At 35.0% G+C, this 25,874-nt stretch overlaps 1 protein-coding gene across 1 annotated transcript in view; it reads right to left on the reverse strand.

Moving 5' to 3' along the window:
- Positions 1-25,874, reverse strand: part of ERCC8 (ERCC excision repair 8, CSA ubiquitin ligase complex subunit) — a 58,649-nt gene that overhangs the window by 26,848 nt on the left and 5,927 nt on the right. Inside the window, exons 2-4 of the mRNA XM_081233394.1 lie at positions 17,583-17,678; positions 12,488-12,589; positions 8,771-8,891 (exon numbers count right to left, since the gene is read on the reverse strand). Of these exons, the coding sequence (XP_081089520.1) occupies positions 8,771-8,891; positions 12,488-12,589; positions 17,583-17,678 (319 nt within the window). The remainder of the gene's footprint in view (positions 1-8,770; positions 8,892-12,487; positions 12,590-17,582; positions 17,679-25,874) is intronic.

The following is a 25,874-nucleotide window of genomic DNA, read 5'->3' on the forward strand; positions in this document are numbered from 1 at the left end:
CTTCTTCCTCCCCCTTTAAATCCACATTTTGGCTGTCTCTAATTTCTTATCTCTTATGTGTTTCTCAACTCACTGCAAACTTATTTTTTATCTCCACTACTCCCGCTCTCACCACCCTGCCAATACCACTGATAACCTTCTATCACCAAATGTAGTCTCTTTCTTACTTAATCTGTCAGTAGCATTCAACACAGTTGACTATTCTACCTTCTTAAGACAATCTCTTCCACTGGCTTCCATTATATCACATACTCCTGATTTCCCTCTTATTCTCTCTGGCTGGGCCTTTTCATTGTCTTCTGCAGGCTTTGTTGTTCCTTCTGTCCTATGAATCTTCCTCAAGGTTTAGTTCTGTGCACTCCTCTCTTCAACTGCCACCTATATCCTAGTGACTCACAAATCTATATTTTCAGTTTAGACCTCACTCCCGAATTCCACCTAGGTATAGCTCAATTCCTGGATTATCTCCACTTGGCTCTACACCTTAAATAGAGAAGACTCTAGAGAAGACACTCCTCTAAGACACATAGCCACATCATATGCTCAAGCTATTAAAACATGCTCATGGAAAACTGAGATGAAGGTATGAAAAGTACCTCATATATACATTAATAGGGAAAACTAATGATGGGAGTAGACGATGGAGAAAAGGACAGTATCTTGCCTTCCTTATTTTTCTTTATACATAGCAGATGCACAGCTGTTTCTTACTGAATGCGTTTCAAATTTATTATCAATAAAATACTGTCATACCTTTATTTCAAACAGAATTATGAACTCATGGAATACTGTTTTAAGTTAGCAAAACATTTATGTTTTAAAGAAAATTTAAATCCAAGGTGTCAGAGTTTTAATAGAAGTCAATGTTAAGGAAAGAAAATGTAAATGTATGGCTTATTCATTTTTAATTAATTAAATTAAAAAATGTTAATTAAAAGCCATACTTTTAAATGAAGTGTAACATACAGAAAAGTACACAAAAATCATAAGTGTACAACTCAATTAATTTTCACAAAGTGAATTTTCACAAAGTAATGACCACCTGTATTGAAAAACAGAACATTACGAACATTACAAATACCCCAGAAGGCTCCTTAGAACCACCCCCTTACAAATCTCACCAAGAAAGATAACCATCATACAGGCCTCTATCATCATTAGGTCAGTTTTGCCTATTTTTGAACCTCCTGTAAAGGGAATTATATATTAGGCACTCTTTAGTTTTTGGTTATTTTACCTAATATTATATAAGATTCATACATTTTGTTAATACAGCAGTGTTCCCTTGTCATTGTATGAGAGTACTCCGATGTAAAATTTGCCAGATTTCATTTGGCTGTTAATGGACATTTGAGTTGTTTCCAGTTTTTGGTTATCATCAACAGTGCTGCTATGAACATTCTCACAAATATCCTTTAGTACACATATGCATGCATTTATATACCCAAAAGTGTAACTGCTGGGTCAGAGGATATGCACATATTTGGCTTCAGTCAATACCAAATATCTGTACCAATTTGTGATCTCATCAGCAACATATGTAACTGTTATCATCAACCTCTTTTACGTTTGGCCATTCTGGAGGGTACAGAGAGGTATCTCATTATGTATTTAAATAACACATCCAGGTGCACAATTAACAAAGTTGAACACTTTTATTTATTGGCTATTTGGATATCCTCTTTCTTGAAGTGCCTATTCAAGTGTTTTGCCTATTTTTCTATAGGACTGTTTTAATTTTTGTTGATTATATAATCTGTACATCAGTCCTTTTTCAAACATATGCATATGTCAGATATATCATCTCCCATTCCATGGCTTACCTTTACACTTTTGTAATAGTGTTTTTTGATGACTAGAGATTCCTAATTCTAATGTAGCTCAATTTATCTATCTCTGCCTTTTTGGTTTGTAGTTTTTGTGTCTTTAACTGTCATAAGCCACAAACACATTTTCTTTTTTCATCTTTAAGCTGTATCATTTTATCTTTCACATTTATACTTGTAATCCACCTGAAATTGACTCTTGTGTCTGGTGTGAGGTAAGGGTCAAAACTAGTTTTTAAATATGGATACCTAGTTCATCCAGCACCATTTATGGAAAAGGTTATCTTTTCCCCAATTCACTGCAGTGTTATTTTTATCATAAACCAAATAGTTATACAGCTATGGGTGTGTTTCTTGATTCTCTATCCTGTTCCCCTGTGTGTGTTTGTTTTCACTTGTACCAATATCACACTGCCTTGATTAGTGTAATTAATTTACAGTAAAGTAAAGGTAGTGAAGTCCTCAAGCTTCATTCTTCTTCAAGAGCGCCTTGTCCCTCTGCATTTCCATATATATTATACATTAGAATTACCTAGTCAATTTCCACAAAAGAATTCTGCAAATATTTTGATCAGAAATGCATTGATTCTATAGATCATACTGGGTAAAATCATTATCTTTATAATATTAAGCCTTCTAATTCTTTTCTTTCTTCTTCTTTTTAGAACTGAGGTATAGTTGATATACAATAACAAAGTGATTCAGTTTTTAAAGGCTACATTCCATTTATGGTTATTATAAAATATTCGTCGTATTTCCTGTGTTGTAATATATATCCTTGTACCTTTCTTATTTTGTACATAGTAGTTTGTACCTCTTAATCCCCTATGCCTATCTTGCCCCTCCCTCTTTCCCTCTCACTGTGGTAACCATTAGTTTGTTCTCTATAACTGTGAGTCTGTTTCTTTTTTGTTATATTCACTAGCTTGTTGTACTTTTTAGATTCCACATATAAGTGATACAGTGTTTGTCTTTCTCTGTATGACTTATTTCACTTAGTATAATACCCTCCATGTCCATGCATTTGATGCAAATGGTAAAATTTTGTTCTTTTTTATGACTGAGTAGTATTCCATTGTATACACTGCATCTCCATTATCCATTCATCTGTTGATGGGCAGTTGGGTTGCTTCCATATCTTGGCAATTATAAATAATGCTGCTATGAACATTGGGATACAAGTATCATTCTGAATTAGTGCTTTAGTTTTTTTCAGATAAATACCCAGGAGTGGAACTGCTGGGTCATAGGGTAGTTCTATTTTCAGTTTTTTAAGAAACCTCCATAATGTTTTCCTCAGTAGCTGCACCAATTTACATTCCCACCAACAGCACCTAAGGGTTCTCTTTTCTTCACATCCTCACCAACATTTGTTATTGGTGGTCTTTTTGATGATAACCATTCTGACAGGTGTGAGGTGATATCTCATTGTGGTTTTAATTTGCATTTCTCTGATGATTAATGATGTTGAGCATCTTTTCATGTGCCTCTTGGCCAGCTGTATGTCTTCTTTGGAAGAATGTCTGTTCAGATCTTCTAACAATCTTTTAATCAGGCTTGTTTTTTTGATGTTCAGGTGTATGAATTGTCTATATATGTGAATATTAACCCCTTATCAGTTATATCATTTGCAAATATTTTCTCCCATTCTGTAGTTTGTCTTTTTGTTTTGTTTACGGCTTTTTTTGCTGTGCAAAAGCTTTAAGTTTAATTAAGTCCCATCTGTTTATATTTGCTTTTATTGCTTTGCTTTAGGAGATAGAGGCAAAAAAAAAATTGGTATGATTTATATTGAGAATGTTCTGAATGTTCTGCTTTCTTTTAGTTTAATGGTTTCCAGCCTTATGTCAAGGTCTCTGATCCATTTTGAGTTTATTTTTGTATATGGTGTTAGAGAATGTTTTAATTTCATTCCTTTACATGTGGCTGTCCAGTTTTCCCAGCACCAGTTATTGAAGAGACTCTCCTTTCTTTTCTTTTTTTGGCCATGCCACGGGGCTTGTGTGATCTTAGTTCCCTGAGCAGGAATTGAACCTGGGCCCTCGGCAGTGAGAGTGCAGAGTCCTAATCACTGGATCACTAGGGAATTGCCAAGACTGTCTTTCCTGCATTGTATACTCTTGCCTCCTTTGTCGTAGATTAATTGACCATAAGTGCATGGGTTTATTTCTGGGCTCTCCATTCTGTTCTGATATACGTATCTGTTTTTATGCTAGTACCATACTGTTTTGATTACTGTAGCTTTGTAGTATAGTCTAAAGTCAGCAAGCGTGATTCGTCTAGTTCTGTTCTTTCCGAAGATTGTTTTGGCTATTCAGGGTCTTTCGCTTTTCCATAAAAATTTTAAAATTATTTGTTCTAGTTCTGTGAAAAATGCCCTTGGTATTTTGACAGGGATTGCAATGAATCTGTAGATTGCTTTTGGTTGTATGTTCATTTTAACAATGTTAATTCTTCCAATCCATATACACAGTATATATTTCCATCTGTTTGTGTGTTCTCCAATTTCTTTCATCAGTGTCTTATAGTTTTCTGAGTACAGTTCTTTAACTTAAGTAGATTTATTCCCAGGTATTTTAATTTTTGATGCGATTATAAATGGAATTGTTCCTTAATTACTCTTTCCGAAAATTCACTGTTAGTGTACAGAAATGCAACAGGTTTCTGTATATTAATTTTGTTTCTGGCAACTTTACTGGACTTCATTGATGAGTTCTAGTAGTTTTCTGGTGGTGTCTTTAGGATTTTCTATGTATAGTATCATGTCATCTGCAAACAGTGACAGTTTTACTTCTTCTTTTCCAATTTGGATTCCTTCTATTTCTTTTTCTTCTCTGATTGCCATGCCTAGGACTTCCAAAACTATGTTGAATAAAAGTGGTGAGAGTGTGAATGTGACATATCCCACCATTTATTTAGGTCTTAATTTCTCTCAATAATATTCTATAGTTTTCTGTGTAGTGTTGAGAGGTCCTGTACACTTTTCAATTTCTTACTAGGTATATGATGACTTGTGCTGCAGTTATAAACTATATTACTCTTGAAATTTCATTTTATAATTCTTTGTGCCTGGAATTCAGATACAACTGACCTTATATTCAGCAATTTTGTTTTTTTTTCCTGTGGTACACAGGCCTCTCACTGTTGTGGCCTCTCCCGTTGCAGAGCACAGGCTCCGGATGTGCAGGCACAGCGGCCATGGCTCACGGGCCCAGCCGCTCCGTGGCATGTGGGATCCTCCCGGACCAGGGCACGAACCCGCATCCCCTGCATTGGCAGGTGGACTCTCAACCACTGTGCCACCAGGGAAGCCCTATATTCAGCAATTTTGCTGAATTTTCTTATATTATAACTTGGCTAAAGTTTCCTTTGGATTTTCTATGTTCGTAATCATGTAATCTGTAAATGTCAGTTTAAGGAATTTCCCTTTTATTCCTACTATGTTAGGAATTAAAAAAAATCACGAATGGGTACTGACTTATATTAAGAAGTATTAAATATTTTCCTCAATAAACTGGGTATAGAGAGAATGTACCTCAACATAATAAAGGCCATGTATGACAAGCTCATAGCTAACATCATACTTAACAGTTAAAAGCTGAAAGCTTTTCCTCTAAGATCAGGGAGAAGAGAAGGATGCCCACCCTTGCCACTTTTTTCAACACAGTGCTGGAAGTCCTAGCCAGAGCAATTAAGCAAGAAAAAGAAATAACAGGCATCCAAACTGCAATGGAAAAAGTAAACCTGTCTCTATCTGCAGATGAAATGATATTATACATAGAAAACCTTAAAGATTTCACCAAAAAACTGTTAGAATAAACAAATTCAGTAAAGTTGCAGGATTCAAACTGTTAAAAAAATCAGTTGCATTTCTATACACTAATGAACTATCAGAAGGAGAAATTAAGAAAACAATCTCATTTACAACTGCAGCATAAAGAATAAAATACCTAGAAATAAATATAACTAGGGAGGTAAAAGGTGTACACTGAAAACTATAAGACACTGATGAAAGAAGCTGAAGACACAAATAAATGAAAAGATATTCCATACCAGTGGATTGAAAGAATTAACAATGTTAATATGTCCACAGCACCCAAAACAATCTATAAATTCAGTGCAATCTCTACCAAATTCTCAATGGCATTTTTCTAGAAATAGGAAAGAATAATCTGAAAATTTGTATGGAACTACAAAAGACCCCGAACTGCTAAAACAATCTTGAGAAAGAAGAACAAAGCTAGAGGCATCACACTTTCTGATTTCAGACTATACAGCAGTCCCCTTCTTATCTGTATTTCACTTTCCTCAGTTTCAGTTATCTGAGGTCAACTGTGGTCTGAAAATATTAAATGGAAAATTACAGAAGTAAAAAATTCATAAGTTTTAAATAATACACTAAGGAGCATGATAAAAGCTTGCTTGTCCCACCTAGATGTGAATCATCCCTTTGTTCTGTGTATCCATATCATATATGCTACCCACACATGAGTATAGGAAAAAATATAGTATATACAGGGTTGGTATATACTATAACCACAGTAATTTGATAGTATCCGTGGTTTCAGGCACTCAGTGGGGGTCTTGGAATGTATCCCACATGGATAAGGGGGGACTACTGCATTATAAAGCTATAGTAATCAAAACATTATGGTACTGGCATAAAAACACACACAGATCAATGGACCAGAAAAGACAGTCCAGAAATAAAGCCAGGCATGTATGGTCAATTAACTTATGACAAAGGAACTAAGAATATACAATGGGGAAAGGATAGTCTCTTCAATAAATGATGCTGGGAAAACTGAACAACCATATGCAAAAGAATAAACTGGACCACTATCTTACACCATGCACGTAAATTAACTCAGAATGGACTAAAAACTTGAACGTTAAGACCTGAAACCATAAACTCCTAGAAGAAAACATTGACAGTGGTCTTAGTGAAGACTGTTTGGATTTGATACCACAATCAAAGGCAACAAAAGCAAAAATAAACAAATGGAACTACAGCAAATTAAAAACCTTCTGCACAGCAAAGGAAACCATAAGCAGTATGAAAAAGCAACCTAAAGAATGGGAGAAAATATTTGAAAATCATGATAAAGCGTTAATATCCAAAATATATGAAGAACTCATACAACTCAGTAGTAAAAAACCCAAACAATCCAAATAAAAAATGGGCAGAGGACATGAATAGACATTTTTCCAAAAATATAAGAATGGCCAAAATGAACATGAAAAGGTGTTCAATATCACTAATCATCAGGAAAATGCAAATCAAAACCACAATGAGATATCACCTCACATCTGTTAAAATGCCTATTATCAAAAAGAGATAAGTGTTGGTGAGGATACTGAGAAAAGGAAACCCTTGTGACTGGTAGTGGGAATGTAAATTGGTGCAGCCATCATGAAAGACAATGTGGGGTTCCTCAAAAAATTTAAAATAGAACCATATGATCCAGCAATCCCACTTCTGCATATATATCTGAAGGAAATAAAATCACTGTCTCTCTCAAAGAGATAGCTGCACCCTCATGTTTTTTGCAGCATTATTTATAATAGCCAAGTCATGGAAACAACCTAAGTGTTCATCAACGCATAAAGGGATAAAGAAGATAACACACACACACATACACCACACAGGAATATTATTCAGCCATGAGAAAGAATGAAATCCTGTCATTTGTGACAACATGGATAAACCCTGAGGGCATTATATTAAGTGAAGTCAGGCAGACAAGGACAAATACTGTATAATATCACATGTGGAATCTTAAAAAGTCAAACTGATAGAAACAGTGAATAAAGTGATTACCGGGGCTGGGGAGTGGGAGAAATAGAAAGATGCTGGTTAAAGAGTATAAACTTCCAGTTATAAGATGAGTAAGAGAAGGGAGAAGTTTCATAGGGAAGGGGACCTGAGGCAGGGAACATAACACATAACATGTGTTCAGAAGGCAAAAGATCAATTTAGTGGCAGTACATCATTTAGGTTGAAAAGAGGTAGAAGCTAAGGTTGAGAAAGTGGGAAGTGAGGTTATGGAGAACTTAGAATGCCAGGCTGAATTTAGACAACGGAGTCACTAGAGGTTTTGTGTTGAGACAGGATGAAACTGCTTGATTCTGATTAATTCTAGGGTAAACTTGCTGTGGAAATGTGGAAGAAAAATAATGCAGAGAAACCAGTTAGGAGTTTTTAGGAGTAGTCTAGATGTACAGTGATGGTGAGGGAAATAGAAAAGGGAAATCTGAGAGTTTGAAGGAAGAATTACTAAGATTTGAGGACTAAATGGATGTGAGGAGCCATCATGTTCACTTCAGTTTGGAACATGTTAAGTTTGAGAAGATGACACTACATTTAAGTAAGAGAGGTTCTGAAGACAGGTGGAGACATATGGGACTAGAGCTCAGGGAAAAAAATCAGCATGAGAAAGAAATATAAATTTGATCAAATATAAAAACTATTATCTACTGTCTACCTTTACTAACCTATAATGTTAAAAACTTTCTTTTCCTTTAAGTCTTTTGGCCAATAGGAGATAAATCCAATTTTCTTCCCAACACCACTAGACCATAGTAGTTTTTGAATAATAAAGCAAATAATAATAATAGCTCATGTTTTTTGAGCACTTACTATATGCTAGGCACTGTTCTAGGTACTTTACATATATTGACCTATTTAATCCTCACAACCATTCTATAAGGTACAATCATTACCCCCTTTACAGATAAATACAGAGAGGTTCAGACAAATATCACATAGACAGTCAGCAGCAGAACCAAGATATGAACTCAAGCACTCTAGCTCTCCTTAACTACTTTACTAATTTCACATCTAACATATATGACATCTTAGCAAATAATCACACTAAAATGGTTTAGGATTAAGTTCTCATTTATCGCACAAAGCAACTTGGAAACGTTTTTAATGTACTTACTTGTAACTTATTTGTGTCCCATACTTTCAGAGTTTTATCAAATGAGCTTGATGTGAACATGCCAGTGTCATGAGGATACCACTGTACAGTCTCCACACTATATTTGTGGACATCAGGATGGCTTCTACAAAACAGTAATCAAAATTTAGAGATAACTGATTTATTTGAGTTTCAAAACTGATACTATATTCACGAGTAGCAGTCTCAGGAACGATGATATGAATGGCCAAACCTAGATCACATGCCATGTCGTAGCTGTCTAGAGAAAGAGAATATCTAGGCATCTCTAGTTTTAAGTTTTCACAGTATCATGTGGAGGCCTGCTTCCTACTAAGGCTCATAAAATGAGAGACTTCTGATTTCAATACTATATCCTAGAGGGATCAGCCAGCTACACTGGACCACTTCATGGAGACAGTGATTTTTCCTTACTGGAAGAGATACCTATTCTGGTTTTGGATTTGCTTTTCCTGGCCATCATTTTATCAACACCACCATTCTTAGAATTGCTGCCTCACATACTTCCGTGGTGTCCCACACAGTATTGCTTCTGATTAAGAACCTTACTTATACAACAAAAGAATGCAACTGGTAGATGCCCATGAGATTCACTACTCTTATGTAACACAATACCCGTAGAATCATGATCTGTTGAAGACTCAGTTATGACATCAGTTACAATATAGCACCTTGTGATGATGTTGTGCTATCCTGAAGGATGCAGTATATGCTCTGAACCAGTGATCAACACAGTATGTGTCCTTTACTGAATCTTAATTGAAAGACACTGGCTGTTTAGGAACACTTAAGAGACAATGGTGGGACATTTGAATACCAACTGTATACTTAATATCAGGAATTATTGTAGATGTGAGATAGTGGTAGTGGGGTTATGCTTATAAAACACATTTTACCTTTTAGAGATACAAATAATTATGAATGAAATGATATCCTTCTGAGATTTGCTTCAAAATAATCCTCAGAGTAGATGGGTAGGTTGGGGTAAAGATGAAACAAGACTGGTTATGACTGATAGCTGTTGAAGCTGGGTGATGGGTACACAGTTCATTATACTACTCTCTATTTTCATGTATGTTAGAAATTTTCAATAAGATAAAAGTAAACAGAAGACTACTGCAACCCTATGCAGATAGGACCATCATGAGTTCTGATTCCTTAAGGTGAAGGTCTGGATCACAATACAGAATAAAGGGCCTTGACACATGTGGTGCTACCTGAAGACCTCAAGCTGGCTTTGAGACAGCTGCAAAAAAGGACTGTAGTACCTATTCATATTTCCTTACTTTCTATGTCATGTATATACGTATATATTTTAACTAATTTCCTCTTTCTTTCCTCTTTTTCTTACCTCCATTATTTTATATAGGTTAACTATACAATTGAGCCCACAGGTTGCATAATCCTGATATAAGATCATGTAAAACCAGTGGAAAAATAGACATTATCCTGAACTGGAGATGGATGTGGTAAATAAACAGACTTAGGGTCATAGCTCTTTGGGGAAGGGGATAATTACATTTTTTTTGTCAAATAATGGATACTTGCATTAGGTCAGGCTGAAACTTTTTTTTTAAAAGGAAGGGTAGGTATGGGAAGAAAGGTACATACTGATATTGGACAGCCAAATGGGTGGACTGTAGTGGACATGTGCCCTTTTCTTGGCTGAACATCCAAACTTCCTTTTGGGGGGAAATTCCCTTCATTTTTTTGAAAGGCAGGGCCTTGCCTCTTGTTACATAAAGCAAAGGGCTCCAGATATTCTCTTTCCCTTGTCCTTGGCAGTGGGGGCATGAACATGTGTCCTAGGCTTCATCAATCCTGCCTGGGACTCTGAACTCCAGCTAGTAATGAAAACCAAGGATAGTTAGCAATTATTCATAGCTGTGGAGTTGAGAATCTGTGTTTGTGACATGTAGCAGAACCCAAACTAAATTGTTCCTGTGGTGTGACCTTGACTGTGTTCTTTTGTCCTAGTTTCTCTTGCTTTTCTGCTCATTTTCTACTTGATTCTTCCACCTTCCTGCCATTATGTGAGATATTAAATTTCTTTCCAATAAATTTCTGCTTAAGATAAACAGAACTGATTTCTATTTGTTCCTAAGAATCTACACAGAGATTTTCCAATTTTAAATAAATAAATCTTTAATGTAGTGATCACAAATAAAAGCTCATTTATAGTTTAGATTTAAAAATAGGACAAAATATTATATTATTCTCCTACTATGTATGATCTGTCATTCTCATTCACATTTAATAAAAATTTGGGTTCAGGAATCTTTTTGGTGCTCAAAACAAACACATTAAGTAAAGCAAAAATAAATATCAGGAAACAGTCTAAGCCACATTAACTTAGTAACAATTTTTATTCAAATTATTTTTTAAAGTTAGAAATATAAAGTCTTTGAATGTAAAATGCTACTTTAACTCATTTTGTAAAGATGCTTACTATATGCCCATTTACCAAAGTCATGGTTTTAAAGTTAAGAATTTGAATCTAAGAAGAAAGTCATAATAAAGTAAGATTGATGTCCTAAGCATTTACTTGACACCACACACCAGAAAAGCAAATCATAGCCACTCATGGAATAACATTACATAGCAGGTGGTATATATAAAAATATTATTTTAACAGTGTTAAAATGATAGCCAAGATAAAATAAGACAAAGATGAATTAAACTAATTAATAACTGTCTTACACTTTAGAATTTAGATTTTTTGTTTGTTTGTTTGGTGGGAGTGGAGAGAATATAAAATGGTGTAAGCCTCTTAGGAACCAAGTTCCAGAGTACTTGAAGTGGTATCTTGTTTTGTACCAACTGTACCTATAATTATATTGCTTCCTATTTATATGGTGGCTTTAACAATTTTTAATATGCTTTTTAAAAGATAGTATTTCATTTAAGTCTTATAGAAAACTTACAAGAATAATAGGGCAAGTATAATTGTCTCTAAGACAAAACAGTTTTGTCAGAGGCTCAGAGAAATAGTTTCCTTAAATCTGTATTTCCAAAGTGAAGCACCAGAGCCAAGAAACATTCGTAAATCTCACAAATATTCCATGAACTTATGCATCTATCTAGTCCTTTGGGAACAGCTTTAATACAGAGTGGTTGCTGATATGAATGTTCATAAAGTTTTTCCTCTTGAAAACATTTTTTCGACACCTATTCTCTCTGTTAATTCAAGGTCTCCTCAAAATCAGATCAAATACAGGAAATGAAAAAAAATTAAGTGATGATTATGAACAAATTAAAACAAAATCACAAAACACTTTATTAAAAACTTAAAAATAATTCTCACAAGATTGGAAAGCCAGTAGATAGTCAAAAAATTCAAGACAAAGAGAAGTATGTTAAGTTAGGCAGCTTTGAGTAAATAGAGAGGTAAGAAAGGGGTGTGTATGTGTGTGTGTGTGTGTGTGTGTGTGTGATTGTTAGTACATTTATGGCTTCTAGCTGTTAATGTTTTCGTTCTATTAATGATAGTTGAAAAATCTAATTTGTGTTTATATTTAGCTGGAAAGACTCAAATGAGTCTTATGCTAAGTAGTCTAAAAAAACTAAAATTAGTTACTGAGGTGTGCTATGTAGGTGGAGAACAAAAAGAACATAGCCAAAAGTTTTTTCATGTTTTGCATTTGATGCAAAAAATACTCAAATGTTTATAAATTCATGAATTATATTTTTAATACACACCTGCCAATGGAACACACTGCTTTACATGTGTAATAAGGTTGTCTGCTGGAGTTCTCAAGATCATAAAGCACCATCACACCATCTGAACCACCTGATAACATGCTAATAATAAAAAAAGTTCACATTAATTTATCATTTTATATAGTTCATTTATGACCAAGTATTTCTGAAAATTACTGATCTACAAACTCAAATTTATTATGCCAATAAATACAGAGTAAATCTTCACTAGTATAGGCTGAAATAAACTAAAATTTTTAATCTAATATTTGTGGAAGAATGAGTATAGAAAGATTCAATCTGTGATCAGTTAAAATTTACCTTCATGATTCCAAAAAGAAAGGACAGTAGAAACAAGATGGCAAAAGATACTTCTTATTTAAGGAAGTGAAATATTACAGTCATTTTAAATGGCCTAGTTATAAATGGAATCAGACAGACCAGTTATTACTGATGCTAGCTATCTGACCCTGGGCAAGTTACTTCACCTAAGGTTTTTCCTTTGTGAAAAGTGGGACATTTTCACCTAAATCATAAAGTTGATATAAAATTAAGTCAAAATAAGCAAAGGGCTTTTATACTGCCTGGCAAGAAATAGGGGATCCATAAGTCCCTCCATTATGAATGCATTTACTCAACTCATTCTATTTTGAGCTTCTGCAATATGCTAGGCGTTATGCCAATTCAACTATGAACAAGACAGGCATGATTCCTGACTCCCCAGTTTGCAATTTAATAGGGAAAACACATACATTTGTGAATTTAATTTATATATCTATATACGTAAATATTTATGCATCTATATAAAGTATTGCTATTTGTTAATATTACTGCTCACCATCAATTCTGGTGCTGTCTCTGTTCATTCTTGTTCTGATTTTATTCTCTGGTAGATTCTTAAGAAAGGCCTAATGAGAACAATACTCCCTGAATTCTTGTATGTTACTAATAATTAGTCCTTTTGTACTTGAAAATTAGTCTGGTTGGATATAAAATCCTTGACTCACATTTTACTTCCTTGAACATCTTAGAAAAGAAACTTCATTTCTTTGAGCATAAAGCTCAAAATCAAAGTCTGGTTACAATGTGATTCTCTTTCCCTTATATGTAGTTTCAGATTTTATTCATTCTAGAAATGTTTTCTTGGAATATAGTTTTAGTCTTTATTCCATTCTCTTCCTTTGGGTTTCGTCTCTGGAAACTCCTATTATATGTATGTGAGATCTTCTTTGCCTATATTCTACATACATCTGTATCTCAAATACTTTTCCTTTCTCCATTTCTTTTTGATTTTTAAATGTTTCCTCTTATATTTTATTTGCTTGTGTTCCTTATGCTTTAGTCTTCATTTCTGAAACTTTCTTTTCTAATTTTTTCTTGAGTTTGATCATCTCATTTTTCAGTTTTTCTAATTCCTACTTATGTTACTCTTTCATACACTGTATCTTTTAAAAATGACTTTTAGGGACTTCCCTGGCAGTCCAGTGGTTAAGACTCTGTGCTTCCACTGCAGGAGGCACAGGTTTGATCCCTGATTGGGGAACTAAGATCCCACATGCCACGTGGTGCAGCCAAAAAAATAAAGAAAATAAAAAATAGAAATGACTTTCAGCTAGTTTAAAACATTAGGTAGAGTTCTCATCTATTTTGTGGGTATATCTTTCTGGCACAACTACACTGTCTAAAGGAACATTATTCTATTTATTCCCTTTGTTCTTAAAATAATTTTGTATGGGCTTTGATCTTAACCCTATTCTTTTGCTCATTTTTATGTAAAATTAATTTTCTTAAACTTTTAAAAGGGAGGCTTTGTTTATAACAATATTTAAAATTTATATCTCTAGAACATCCCCCTCCTCTTCTTTTTAAAATAAGATGCTCAAAATATGGCAGCTAACTTTCAGAGATTTCCTGATTCTATTCACCTCCCCAATTTTTATCTGATCCATCTTTTTCCCTTGTTTCTTTCTATTGTCCCTGTACTGCTCACTTTGGATTCTATTCCAAACAGTTTCTCCTCACGTAGGGTTCTGTCCATTAGGACATCTTTAGGTGATTAGCTGGAGAGATTATAGGGCCTAAAGTACTCCAGCCCCTTTGGGTCTTACTGTGAGTCCCTTGAATAACTAGAGTACACAATCCTTTCCCAGTTTCAATGTTGTAGTCAAATTGGCTTGCTGAGCTTTTAACTAACTGTCAGTTATTTTGAGTTATCAGGTCTATTAGATGCCCCATTGGTTTTTATTGTCTCCCCTGGTATAGATGCTGATACCACACTGATTTTGTAGTTATCAGTGTTTTGCTCCCATTCATCCATATTTTGTGGTTTGTGGAGATATCTGATCACTTATATTTGTTATGAGTGTTGTACATTGGTTTTTTATTTTGCCATCTTTAATTTCTTTGCTATTTATAGTACAACATAAAGAGCTTGTGTCAGAAATGAGCACACTTCTTTCTTCACTGAGATAGTACTGCTACAAAAAAAAATATAGCTCATCTAAGCTGTGTGCTTAGTGACTTGTACCACATTCTGGTACAAGTGCCTTATCTTGTTGTGAACCAGATACAAAGGGTTCATGAACTAGCAGCATGTCCAAGAAGCACTGATTTATAGACTTGTTTTAAGAAAAATTCAATATCAATTTGTAGGACAATTAGGTTAATTTAACAGTACTTCTTCAAAGTTCTTTGCTCAAATAGTTCTAAATCTAATTGATGATGGGGCAGTAAAGAAAGACAGCAAGTAATGCCATGCTGAAGGTTTTTTTTTTTAATACTCAGTGTTAGCTTCATTATAAAATTTTGTGGTTCAGTTACTCATTGTGTATACAGAGAAATCTTTGTAAATTTTAACAACTACAGCTTTTATTTTGGTTGATAACATGTTGCAGCTTGTTTGAACACAGTTTTGAGTTACATGTGTACCATAACAATTCCAAAAACATTTTCTGCATATTTGTACTTTGTGAAATACTGTTTTTTACCATGGCATTACATGTATTATCAATGTAAAAACAACTGTTTTCAAAGCTGAACTTTTAGACTTAATTTAAATTGTATTTACAATAACATAAGATGTTTCATCTTTGCTAGAATGACTTCCAAAAGCTTTCCTTTGATTACATTAATTAGGTGAAAAAAATTGAACATTATTGTAATTAACTGACTTCGTAGTTGAAGTATCTGATGGCAATGATGTTACCTAACTCTACAGTTATTACCCTGCTAATAAAGTGAACACAGTAAAAGACAGGACTTGACGTTTTTATGTGGACAAGAAAACTCGGTACCAAAGACGCATGGAATTAACTCAGGAGAATTTAGAAGACATAAAAGAAAATTCAAGCTTCACAGGATGATATACAAATGTACTTTATATAGTTGCACTTGTTAAAATGTTGTTTTCAGATAGACTTCTTCAATTAACTCCTAACTTTGGAAATAAATGCTTCTTTACAAGATTTATGTATTCTAGTTTTCATTCTGGTTTTCCGAGGTATCACTACAGCTCTCACAGTGGTTGGTAAATATTAACAAGTATTTTGAGCAAGTTACATGTGAATTGATTTTTCTGAGAAAAAGAAGATCTATATTTAATTTTCCATTAAACATTCATTTTGTTTTTTATTTCTCTTTCCTGCCAAAAGGGTTTAATGCAAAATACAAGTCTTAGCAAACAATGAAATAAATAGTTGTAGATTTTTACTATGCAAAAAGGGGGAAAACAGGGAAACCACTGTAGTGAAAATCTTGACTTTTCTGTATATGCTATGCAAAGACTCCTCAGTCTGTTATTTCTCACACATATTTAATGCACATGTAATCTATAACTTCCCACATTTCTCACTAACTCTCCCAACTGGTAGCCTACTGTATTCATGTACTTTACAGGTCAAACAACTGATCACTACCCCAAATGACTGGCTGGAGTACTGAACATTTTTTTCTACCAGCACCTAAGACAAGACCAAAAGAAATCAGCTATCCCTTGCTGCTCATGTCTGGATTATTTTATAAGCAAATGTCCCACACCTGTCCTTAATTGGGAGGTGTTATGTTGAGCTTGGAAAAGGTCAGGAGGAAGAAAAGAATTATCACAGGTCATCCTTTAGATTTAACTGTGTGTTAAAGTGAGCATTTGTTCACTGTACATGTTTCTCACATACTACTAGGTGAGACCATGACAGAGGCTGGAAATAAAAAATGGATTTCTATTAAACCTACACTGGCTTATTTTAATGTAAATAATAATATTTCATTATAATATAAAAATTGGGGGGTAAATGCTAAACAGAACATGGTAAGACAAACTTTTCTTTAGCTACTTTTACACTTGTCTTAATTATAGACCACATGAAGGGTTTTGAACTTTCTTGTAAGAGTAATGTGGGGTAGATGAACTTTAAGTGGGGGAGATGGCACATTTTGCTAAGCACTTCAGCTGTTGGATGGAAAATGGATTGAAAGGAGTAAAAGTATAGGTGATAATGCTTTTGATTAACAACAGTGGTGGCAACCATTTACAGTATGCCATGTCCTATGCTAATCATGTTATACATATTATCTCAATTAATCTTCACAACAAACTTGTTAGATTTTGTTGTTACATTGTGTAGCTAAGGGAACTGTGAATTAGAAAGGTTAGATAAATTGATCAAGGCCACATAGCTGATAAATATAAAGCCAGGAGGAACTCAAACACAAGTCTGGTGTGCTTCAAACTTAATTTTCCAAAACATACTTCTGCTTTTTATATTTGTTTTCCCACTAGACTCCTTGAGAGTAACAACTCTGTTTTGAAATAGCACCTAAAGACATACCTCAGCACTTACATACTCTCTGCATCCAAAAAAGTTCAGTATTTGTTGATTTAACAATGAATATATTTATATTAAAGTAGTTTAGAAATGTTTATTTGGCAACATTTCATAGGTTCAATGTTCTGTATTTATTTGAAATTAGTAATGTCAGATTTAAAATGCTACAAATTTAGAATTTTTATTAATTTTTATGAAACTTCAGAAAATTAATCTGAAAGCAAGATTTTACCAGCTCTCACTTAGGAACAAAAATGATTAAATAAAAAACTTACTATCTCCCTTCAACAGGGTCAATGTCAAGGGTGTTAACTCCACTGCCATGGATCCTTTCAACATCTCTGTCTTTGTTTAACTCCAGTCCCAAAACCCTGCAAAACATAAAAATTAAAAGGAGGAAAAGGAAAAATAAAATTAAACAATAAGTAATTTAACATTAAAACGTCCTTATTTCACCAAAATTACATGGAGTCAAAAATCACAAGTAATGCTTAAATCTCCTAACATACATCCAAAGGTATTTATAGATTATTAAAGACCTTATACAAATTTTTAAAATAACAAGAGTACTAACAGTTACATGTAAAGAATTTCTCCTGAAGTATTGTCTTAATTATCTCTTATTTAAAGGGTGTATTTTATTAATTTTTAATTTAGATAGCTAGAAACTGAAACAAATTTTCATGAACGAAAAGTTAAATTCTGATAACTTAAACTTAGCTGAGGACATCTAGTGGACAAAAGCTTAAATTACAGTTTAAAAAAACTCCCTTGTTTCTTAAGCCTTACAGAAATATAAAACGAGCATGTTCAACTCAACAATTAGGCACATTTAAATAAATCAAATTAAATATAAATAAAAATGATTAACAAGTACTCTCACAAATTAAGACGAATGAAATTTCTGATATTCAATAATTATAAACCATCATTATCCTGGTGAGGAAGTTACAATTAAATGAGTTGAAACACAAAAAGTGCTCATAACAATGCCCAGCATATAGTTAAGTGCCTAGTGAGTGTTAACTATTAGAATTTGTCTCAATCTTTTGGATGTCAAAAAGCATTTACATTAATTTAACCAAATGATCTCTAAATTCATTAATGATCAAAATAATATTAATTTAAATAAGATTTTGCCCCCAGTTTTATTGAGAAATAAATGAATACATCATTGTATAAGTTTAAGGTATACAGCATGATGGCTTAATTTACATTTATTGTGAAATGATTACTACAATGGGTTCAGCTAACATCTATCATCTCACATAGATACAACAAAAAGAAAAAAAAAATTTTCTCCTTGTGATGAGAATTCTTAGGATTTACTAACAACTTTCCTATATATCATACATCAGTGTTAACTATAGTCAGTATGTTGTACATTACATCCCTAGTACTTATCTTATAACTGGAATTTTGTAAATTTTGACCACTTTCCTCCAACTCCTCCTGCTCCCACCCCCTCCCTCTGGTAACCACAAGTCTGATCTCTTTTTCTATGAGTGTTTTTTTTTAAGAGTCTACATATTTAAGTGAAATCATACAGTATTTGTCTTTCTCTGTCAGATTTATTTCCTTTAGCATAATGCCTTCAAGGTCCACCCATGTAGTTGCAAATGGTAGGATTTCCTCACTTTTTGTAGCTAAATAATATTCATTCCATTGTATATATATACCACAACTTCTTTATCCATTCATTCGTATGTGGACACTTAGGTTTCCTTGTCATGGCTATTGTAAATAATGCTGCTATGAACATGGAGGTGCAGATATCTTTGCGAGTTATCATTTTCATTTCCTTTGGATATATTCCCAGAAATGCTAGATCATGTAGTAGTTCTATTTTTAATTTTTTGAGGATCCTCCATTCTGGTTTTCCACAGTGGCTGTACTAACTTACAAATCCCACCAACAGTGCACAAGGGTTTCATATTCTCCACATCCACTCCAGCATTTGTTATCTCTTGCCTTTTTGATAATAGACGTTCTAACAGGTGTGAGGTGCTGTCTCACTGTTTTTGCACTTCCCTGATGACTAGTGATGCTGAACATCTTTTCACGTACCTGTCGGCCATTTGTATATCTTCTTCGGAAAAATGTCTATTCAGGTTCTTTGCCCATTTTTCAATTTTTTTTTTTTTTTTTTGCTATTGAGTTGTATGAGTTCTTCATATGTTTTGGATATTAACCCCTTATTAGATAAATGGTTTGCAAATATTTTTTCCCACTCTGTAGGTTGTCTTTTCACTGTGTTGATGGTTTCTTTTGCTGTATAGAAGCTTTCTAGTTTGATGTAGTCTCACTTGTTTATTTGTTTCTGATTTTTTTTGGTAAGAGTGCTTATTCCATGTTATATCACACTGTAGTTGGTAGGTATGCAGTAACCAAAACCCATCCTATATTGGAAAAAAAGCTGTTGAAATGGACAAAAGTTTCACATCACAGCCCTGGTGTTTATTTCCTACCGTTCACAGTTTGCTTTCCTTTGGCCTAAGATCCACCCCTCCCCACTCCTCCCCACCTTTGGAGTTCTTTCACTTGTTTATTTTTGGTTTTGTTGCTTCTGCTTTAAGTGTCATATCCAAAAAATCATTACCAAGGCCATGTCAAAGAGCTTTATTCCTATGTTTTCTTCTAGGATTTTCATGGCTTCAGGACTTACATTTAAGTCTTTAATCCATTTCAAGTTAATTTTTGTGAGGGGTATAAAATAGGGGTCAAGTTTCATAAAATGAGAAGTTTTAACCTATCAAATTATCATAGTTTTTTTAAAAAAATAACTATGCACAGTGCTAGGAAAGGTACATACTGATACTTTTATGCAGTGACAGTAGCAGTACTATTAATTCTCATAAACATTTTGGAAATCATTTTAACGGTAGCAAGTGTCTGATTTAAAGATATGCAAGTTCCTCTTTTTCTCTTGGAAGACAGTTTAGCCTTAGATTCAAATATCCAGTCTAACACTTACTACTTGTCTAAACTTGATCAATAATAAAAACAGCTAATATTAATTAAGAGCCTACTATTTGCTGACATTGTAATCACTTTATTAAGTGTAATAAATGGTAATCCTAAGTAGTAACTTTCCCAGTGGTAGATTACATTATTAAACACTTTACCTGATTATAAAACTAAGACATAAGTAATTTGCCCAAAATCACATAATTGGTTGAACTACATCTGAACTCCAACATTTTTTTCTCCAGACCATTATGCTCTTCTAACATTTCTAAACTTCAATATTTCACCAGAAAATAATATTTCACATTTTCTCCACTGAAATGTCTATTTCCTCTTATAATATTTTTCCAACTGATGACTTTTCAAATTATAACAGTAATATCTGCTTCTTATAACAAGTAAAATAGTATCATAAAAACATGTACAAAGAGAATCATCCCTTCCTTGAGCTCCCTCTCCTAACAGTGAAAACATGGTCTCCATTATCATTAATATATTTATTTGATCAATCCCCCTGTATGTAACCAATCTCCCATCTCCACTACTACCCCATCCTCCAACAAGGATGCTGCTTACCAGGCTTAGGCTTTGATTTCTGCTTCTCTCAGCACCCTGATCAGCTGGGCTTGCCTGTCTCCACCTTTGGACTACCTCCTCAACCTGCTTAGCCAGTGAAATCTCACTTTCAGCCAACCTAATCCCTGCCTTTTAGGTAGCCTACCTCTACCCAACCTAAATACTTTAGGTCTGAATTGTTTGGGAACCGGAAGGAGGGGTTAAGATGAAGGGAAAGGGGGAGGGTACTACAATAGGGAAACAGGGGTGGGGTCTGTGTGGAAGGAGGCAAGGTGTGCAAAAAATAGTTAAAATGGCAGGCCTGAGACTGCTATCTTTAGAAAGGGATGCTTGCAAGACTGGCCCTTACCTGCCTTCTGGGATTTCAGGAGGGTTCCCATCATTTCTGGGTAAGAATGGCTCACTGTGCCCAAACTAATATTTGGAGCTAACAATGCACATTATGAATACCTACATTCCTTCTGGGAGTCTGGAATTTTGGTACATGCTAAGCAGACAGTGCCTATGTGGCCAGTTCTCAATTAAAAACTCTAGGCACTGAGTCTCTAATGAGCTTCCCTGATAGACAGCTTCACCTAAGCTGTCACAATTCATTGCTAAAGAAATGAAGCTTATCTGTGTGACTCCACTGGGAGCTTCTGCCTGGTTTCCTTCACAAGTCACCCATGTGCCTTTCCCTCCACTGATTTTACCTTGTATACTTTTGCTGTAATAAATCATAGCCATGAGTAATTTGGTACAATCGTATGCTGCATACTGAGCCCTTCCAGAGAATCCTCAAACCTGGGGGTGGTCCTGGGGACTCCCCCCACACAAAAGCATAGAAGTTTAAGGAAGAGGGGTAGGGAGAATATGGGAGAAAAGAGGGAGGGGAGAAAGTGAAGGAGAGAGGGTGAAGGGGAAAGGAGTGAAAGAGAAGAGATATGGGGGAAGGCAGAGGAAATTGGGGTAAGGAGGGTAAGGAAAAGAGTCCTTTTAACTTTTTGTTTTAACGTCTTAAGATGGCTTAAAATTTTTATTATATCCTTTCATCTTCTTCAATGATGAAATACTTTCATTTTTGTTTTTTTAGGCTATGACTTTTAAAAAAAATACATTTATTTATTTATCTTATTTATTTTATTTTTGGCTGTGTTGGGTCTTCATTGCTGTGCGCGGGTTTTCTCTAGTTGTGGCGAGCGGGGGCTACTCTTAGTTGCAGTGTGAGGGCTTCTCATTGCGGTGGCTTCTCCTGTTGTGGAGCACAGGCTCTAGGCATGTGGGCTTCAGTAGTTGTGGCATGCAGGCTCAGGACTTGTGGCTTGTGGGCTCTAGAGCTCAGACTCAGTTGTGGCGCACGGGCTTAGTTGCTCCGTGGCATGTGGGATCTTCCCGGACCAGGGCTCGAACCCGTGTCCCCTGCATTGGTAGGCAGATTCTTAACCACTGCACCACGGGGGAAGGCTCTATGACATTTTTTGAATACAAGTTTCCCTGTTTCCCCTAAGTTGTAGAAATAGTTTTCCTTTCTCTTCAGATAATTTATAACTTCAATTTTCATTCCATCTTGGACTCAAGAGTTATCTGGAATGTAATTCCTAATTCTTTAAACATTGAATTAGAGGTGATGGTGATGTTCTCATTAATTAATTTACTTCCAATTTCTTTAGCTTATGATCAAAGAATATGACCTGTAAAGATGGCTACCTTTTTGAATTTGTTAAAGTTTTCTTGGTAGCCAAGTATATAAAAATTTTGGTAAATGTACCACTGACATATAAAAAACATGCACATTCTCTAAGAGATGTAAAGTTATATATGTCTATTAAATTTGGTGTGTTGTTTATCCATTTCCCCCATATGTATGTATTCTCTCTCTACTATATCAGGACCATTCTGGAAAAGAAACTAGTGTCAAATTTTCCTTACATTTTGCTTTATATACTTAACTGTTTGAATACATGTTTTATTACACCAATTCATCAATTGTGCTTCAAATAATATTGTCTATTACAATATTTGGTGTTTTTTTTTTTTTGGCGGTACGCGGGCCTCTCACTGTTGTGGCCTCTCCCATTGCGGAGCACAGGCTCCGGACGTGCAGGCTCAGCGGCCATGGCTCACGGGCCCAGCCGCTCAGTGGCATGTGGGATCCTCCCGGACCGGGTCACGAACCCGTGTCCCCTCCATAGGCAGGCAGACTCTAAACCACTGCGCCACCAGAGAAGCCCTGTTTGGTGCTTTTAACCAAAAATCTCACCTTAACTAATATTAACAGTGACTTCTGCATTTTGTTGACAATTATCTAATATCTTTTTATCCTCTACTTAACTTTTAATATTTAAGAATTTTGGGGCTTCCCTGGTGGTGCAGTGGTTGAGAGTCCGCCTGCCGATGCAGGGGACACGGGTTCGTGCCCCGGTTTGGGAGGATCCCACATGCCGCGGAGCGGCTGGGCCCGTAAGCCATGGCCGCCGAGCCTGCACGTCCGGAGCCTGTGCTCCGCAATGGGAGAAGCCACAACAGTGAGAGGCCCGCGTACCACACACACACACAAAAAAAGAATTTTGTAAACTATTTAAAAATATTTTAAATTGAGGTATTTCTGAGCAACAGCTTTTAGCTACATTTTATTTAAAAATTAATCTGATAATCTGTGCTTCTAATGGGAGGAATCAGCCTGTTCACCTTTGGTATGACATCTGATATACTTGATATTATTTACTCTTTACTTAATGTCATAGTTCCATCTTTAACTTTTCATTTTGCTAGTTCAATGAAGTTGCTGTTCATTCCCCTTTTCTAATTTTGAATCATGTCTAAAAAGATCTTCATCAGCCATGTTATATTTTTCCAGCTTGTTTATTATTATATATTTAGATTTAACCATACACATACTACAAGGTTCATTACCCTCCTCTGTTTCCTCTCCTCTTCATCATTTACATACCCTGGGGCCTTGTTCAAATACATTTATTCATCAATTAATGTTGTTCCTTGGGTATTTTTTCTTGAAGGGGAAAGGGGTGAAATATTTCTAGGAATTTTAGCATATGCACAATATTGGAAAGATTGGCTAAATTTGGATTTTTGACTTGCAGTCCTTTTTTCTTATTAGTAGATAGCATTCCAGATTGGCTAAATTTGGATTCCTGACTTGTAGTCCTTTTTTCTTGTTAGTAGATATCATTCCAGTCTCTAGAACTGCTAAGATGTCTAATGTCAACCTGTTTTTCTTTTATGAATAAACTGTTTACCATTGGAAGCTTTTAATATTTTTTTTCTCCATTCCTAGATATATTTGCTAGGGTATTTGTAATTTTATGTCTTTTTCATCAATCCTATTGTACTTCAGTGAACCTTTTTTAGTCTGTGAATCTAGTCTCTGCTTGTTTGTTTTGTTCTCCCTCTGGAATTATTATTGCCTCTGGGGTCTTCTGGATCTACTCTCCTAATCTCTTATCCTTTCTCTCATACTTTTTACACTTGCTTTGTGACTTGACACATTTCTTTCATTTGATCATCCACTTCATTAGTCAATACTCAAAAGTAGCCACTCCAGTTTGAGGTAAGATCACTAGCACACTTTACCCATCTCCCTAGAAATACAACTATAAAATGTGAACAAAATGCATGGAATACCTATTTGAGGACTCCAAAAAGTAAATAGCAGCAACTGGACTGGGGGAAACACCAAATCCAACATACCACCAAAACAATGGCCAGTTTATTATTTTTTTCTCCTCTGCTACTTCCTGGCTGGAAACCTGGAAGTGAGCACTGTGGCACAGACAGAGAAAGTTCCAGGAGTAAAAAAGGGAACTCCAATACTCAAGGACATGCAGAAATCGCCCATCTATATTTTTTCTTTCTTTTCTCCATTCTCTTGTGGCCCAGCCCCTAGGCAATCTGATAGCAGCACTGGCAATGGCTGGAAATAGTGACCTGAGGGAGCCAAAACTCTTGGGGAAGGAATCTGTTTTCTCTGTTCATCAGAGCTCTGATCCCAAGAGAGTGGGTCCAATCACCATTGCTTTCTTCCTCTGTCTTCTCACAGGCCGAGAACTGGGCCCAAACACATTAGTGTATGGTAGAACAGGGTAACTAGAGCCCAATGTTTCCAGCAGGAGTACCAAAAGGGAGAGTCCCAGTGATGAGAGGTACCAGAAAGATCACTGAGAGAAAGAAGCTCAAGAAGGCAACCTCATAAAGTTATTTATGAACTCCAGGACTCATCACTGAGCAGAGCATGCATGGAGCTAACCTTAAGTAGCATACAAAAGATTCTGAAACCTAAACTAACAGAGTACCACTCAGGTAACAGACTACTGAGTGGCACACATTGGGGGCAGATTTGAAATGGCTTTGAAAAATAAACTGACATGAGAACCATGGCAAACATAACAAGGTAAGAACTTTCAGCCTGAACCTAACTTCACCAATTGCTTCTTAAAACAAAAATATCAACATTCTTCATAGGACTGAAAAAAGACCCAGAGTTTCATGACATTACAAAATGTCCAGGATATAATGCAAAATTACTCTGCATATGAAAAACCATGGACATTTCAACTTGTATGGGAAAAGACAATCAACAGACACCAAAGCTGAGGTGACACAGATGTTGGAATTATCTGACAAAGACTTCAAGGCAGCCATTAAAATATGCTTGAGCAAGCAAGTGTGAACATAATTGAAACAAATGTTAAAAAAGGAAAGTCTCAGCAAAGGTAGAAGATATAATTAAGAACCAAATGGAAATTTTAGAACTGAAAAATGTTAAATTATTTTTCATCAAAAATCTAATTTTCATTAAAAACTATTTTTCTGATAGACTAAATTGCAGATTAGAGATGACAGAGGAAAAAGTCAGTGAACCTAAACACAGATCAATTGAAATTACACAATTTAACAACAAAGGGAAAAAAGACTAAAAAAAAAAAAAGAAGAAAGAAAAGAAAAGAACACAGCCTCAGGGACCCAAGTAACAATTATAAAAGGCCAAACATCATCAGAGTCCCAGAAAGAAAGAAGAAAGTGGTATG

Source organism: Mesoplodon bidens (genome assembly GCF_964165515.1).
Source record: "Mesoplodon bidens genome assembly, chromosome: 4".
Lineage (NCBI taxonomy): Eukaryota > Metazoa > Chordata > Mammalia > Artiodactyla > Ziphiidae > Mesoplodon > Mesoplodon bidens.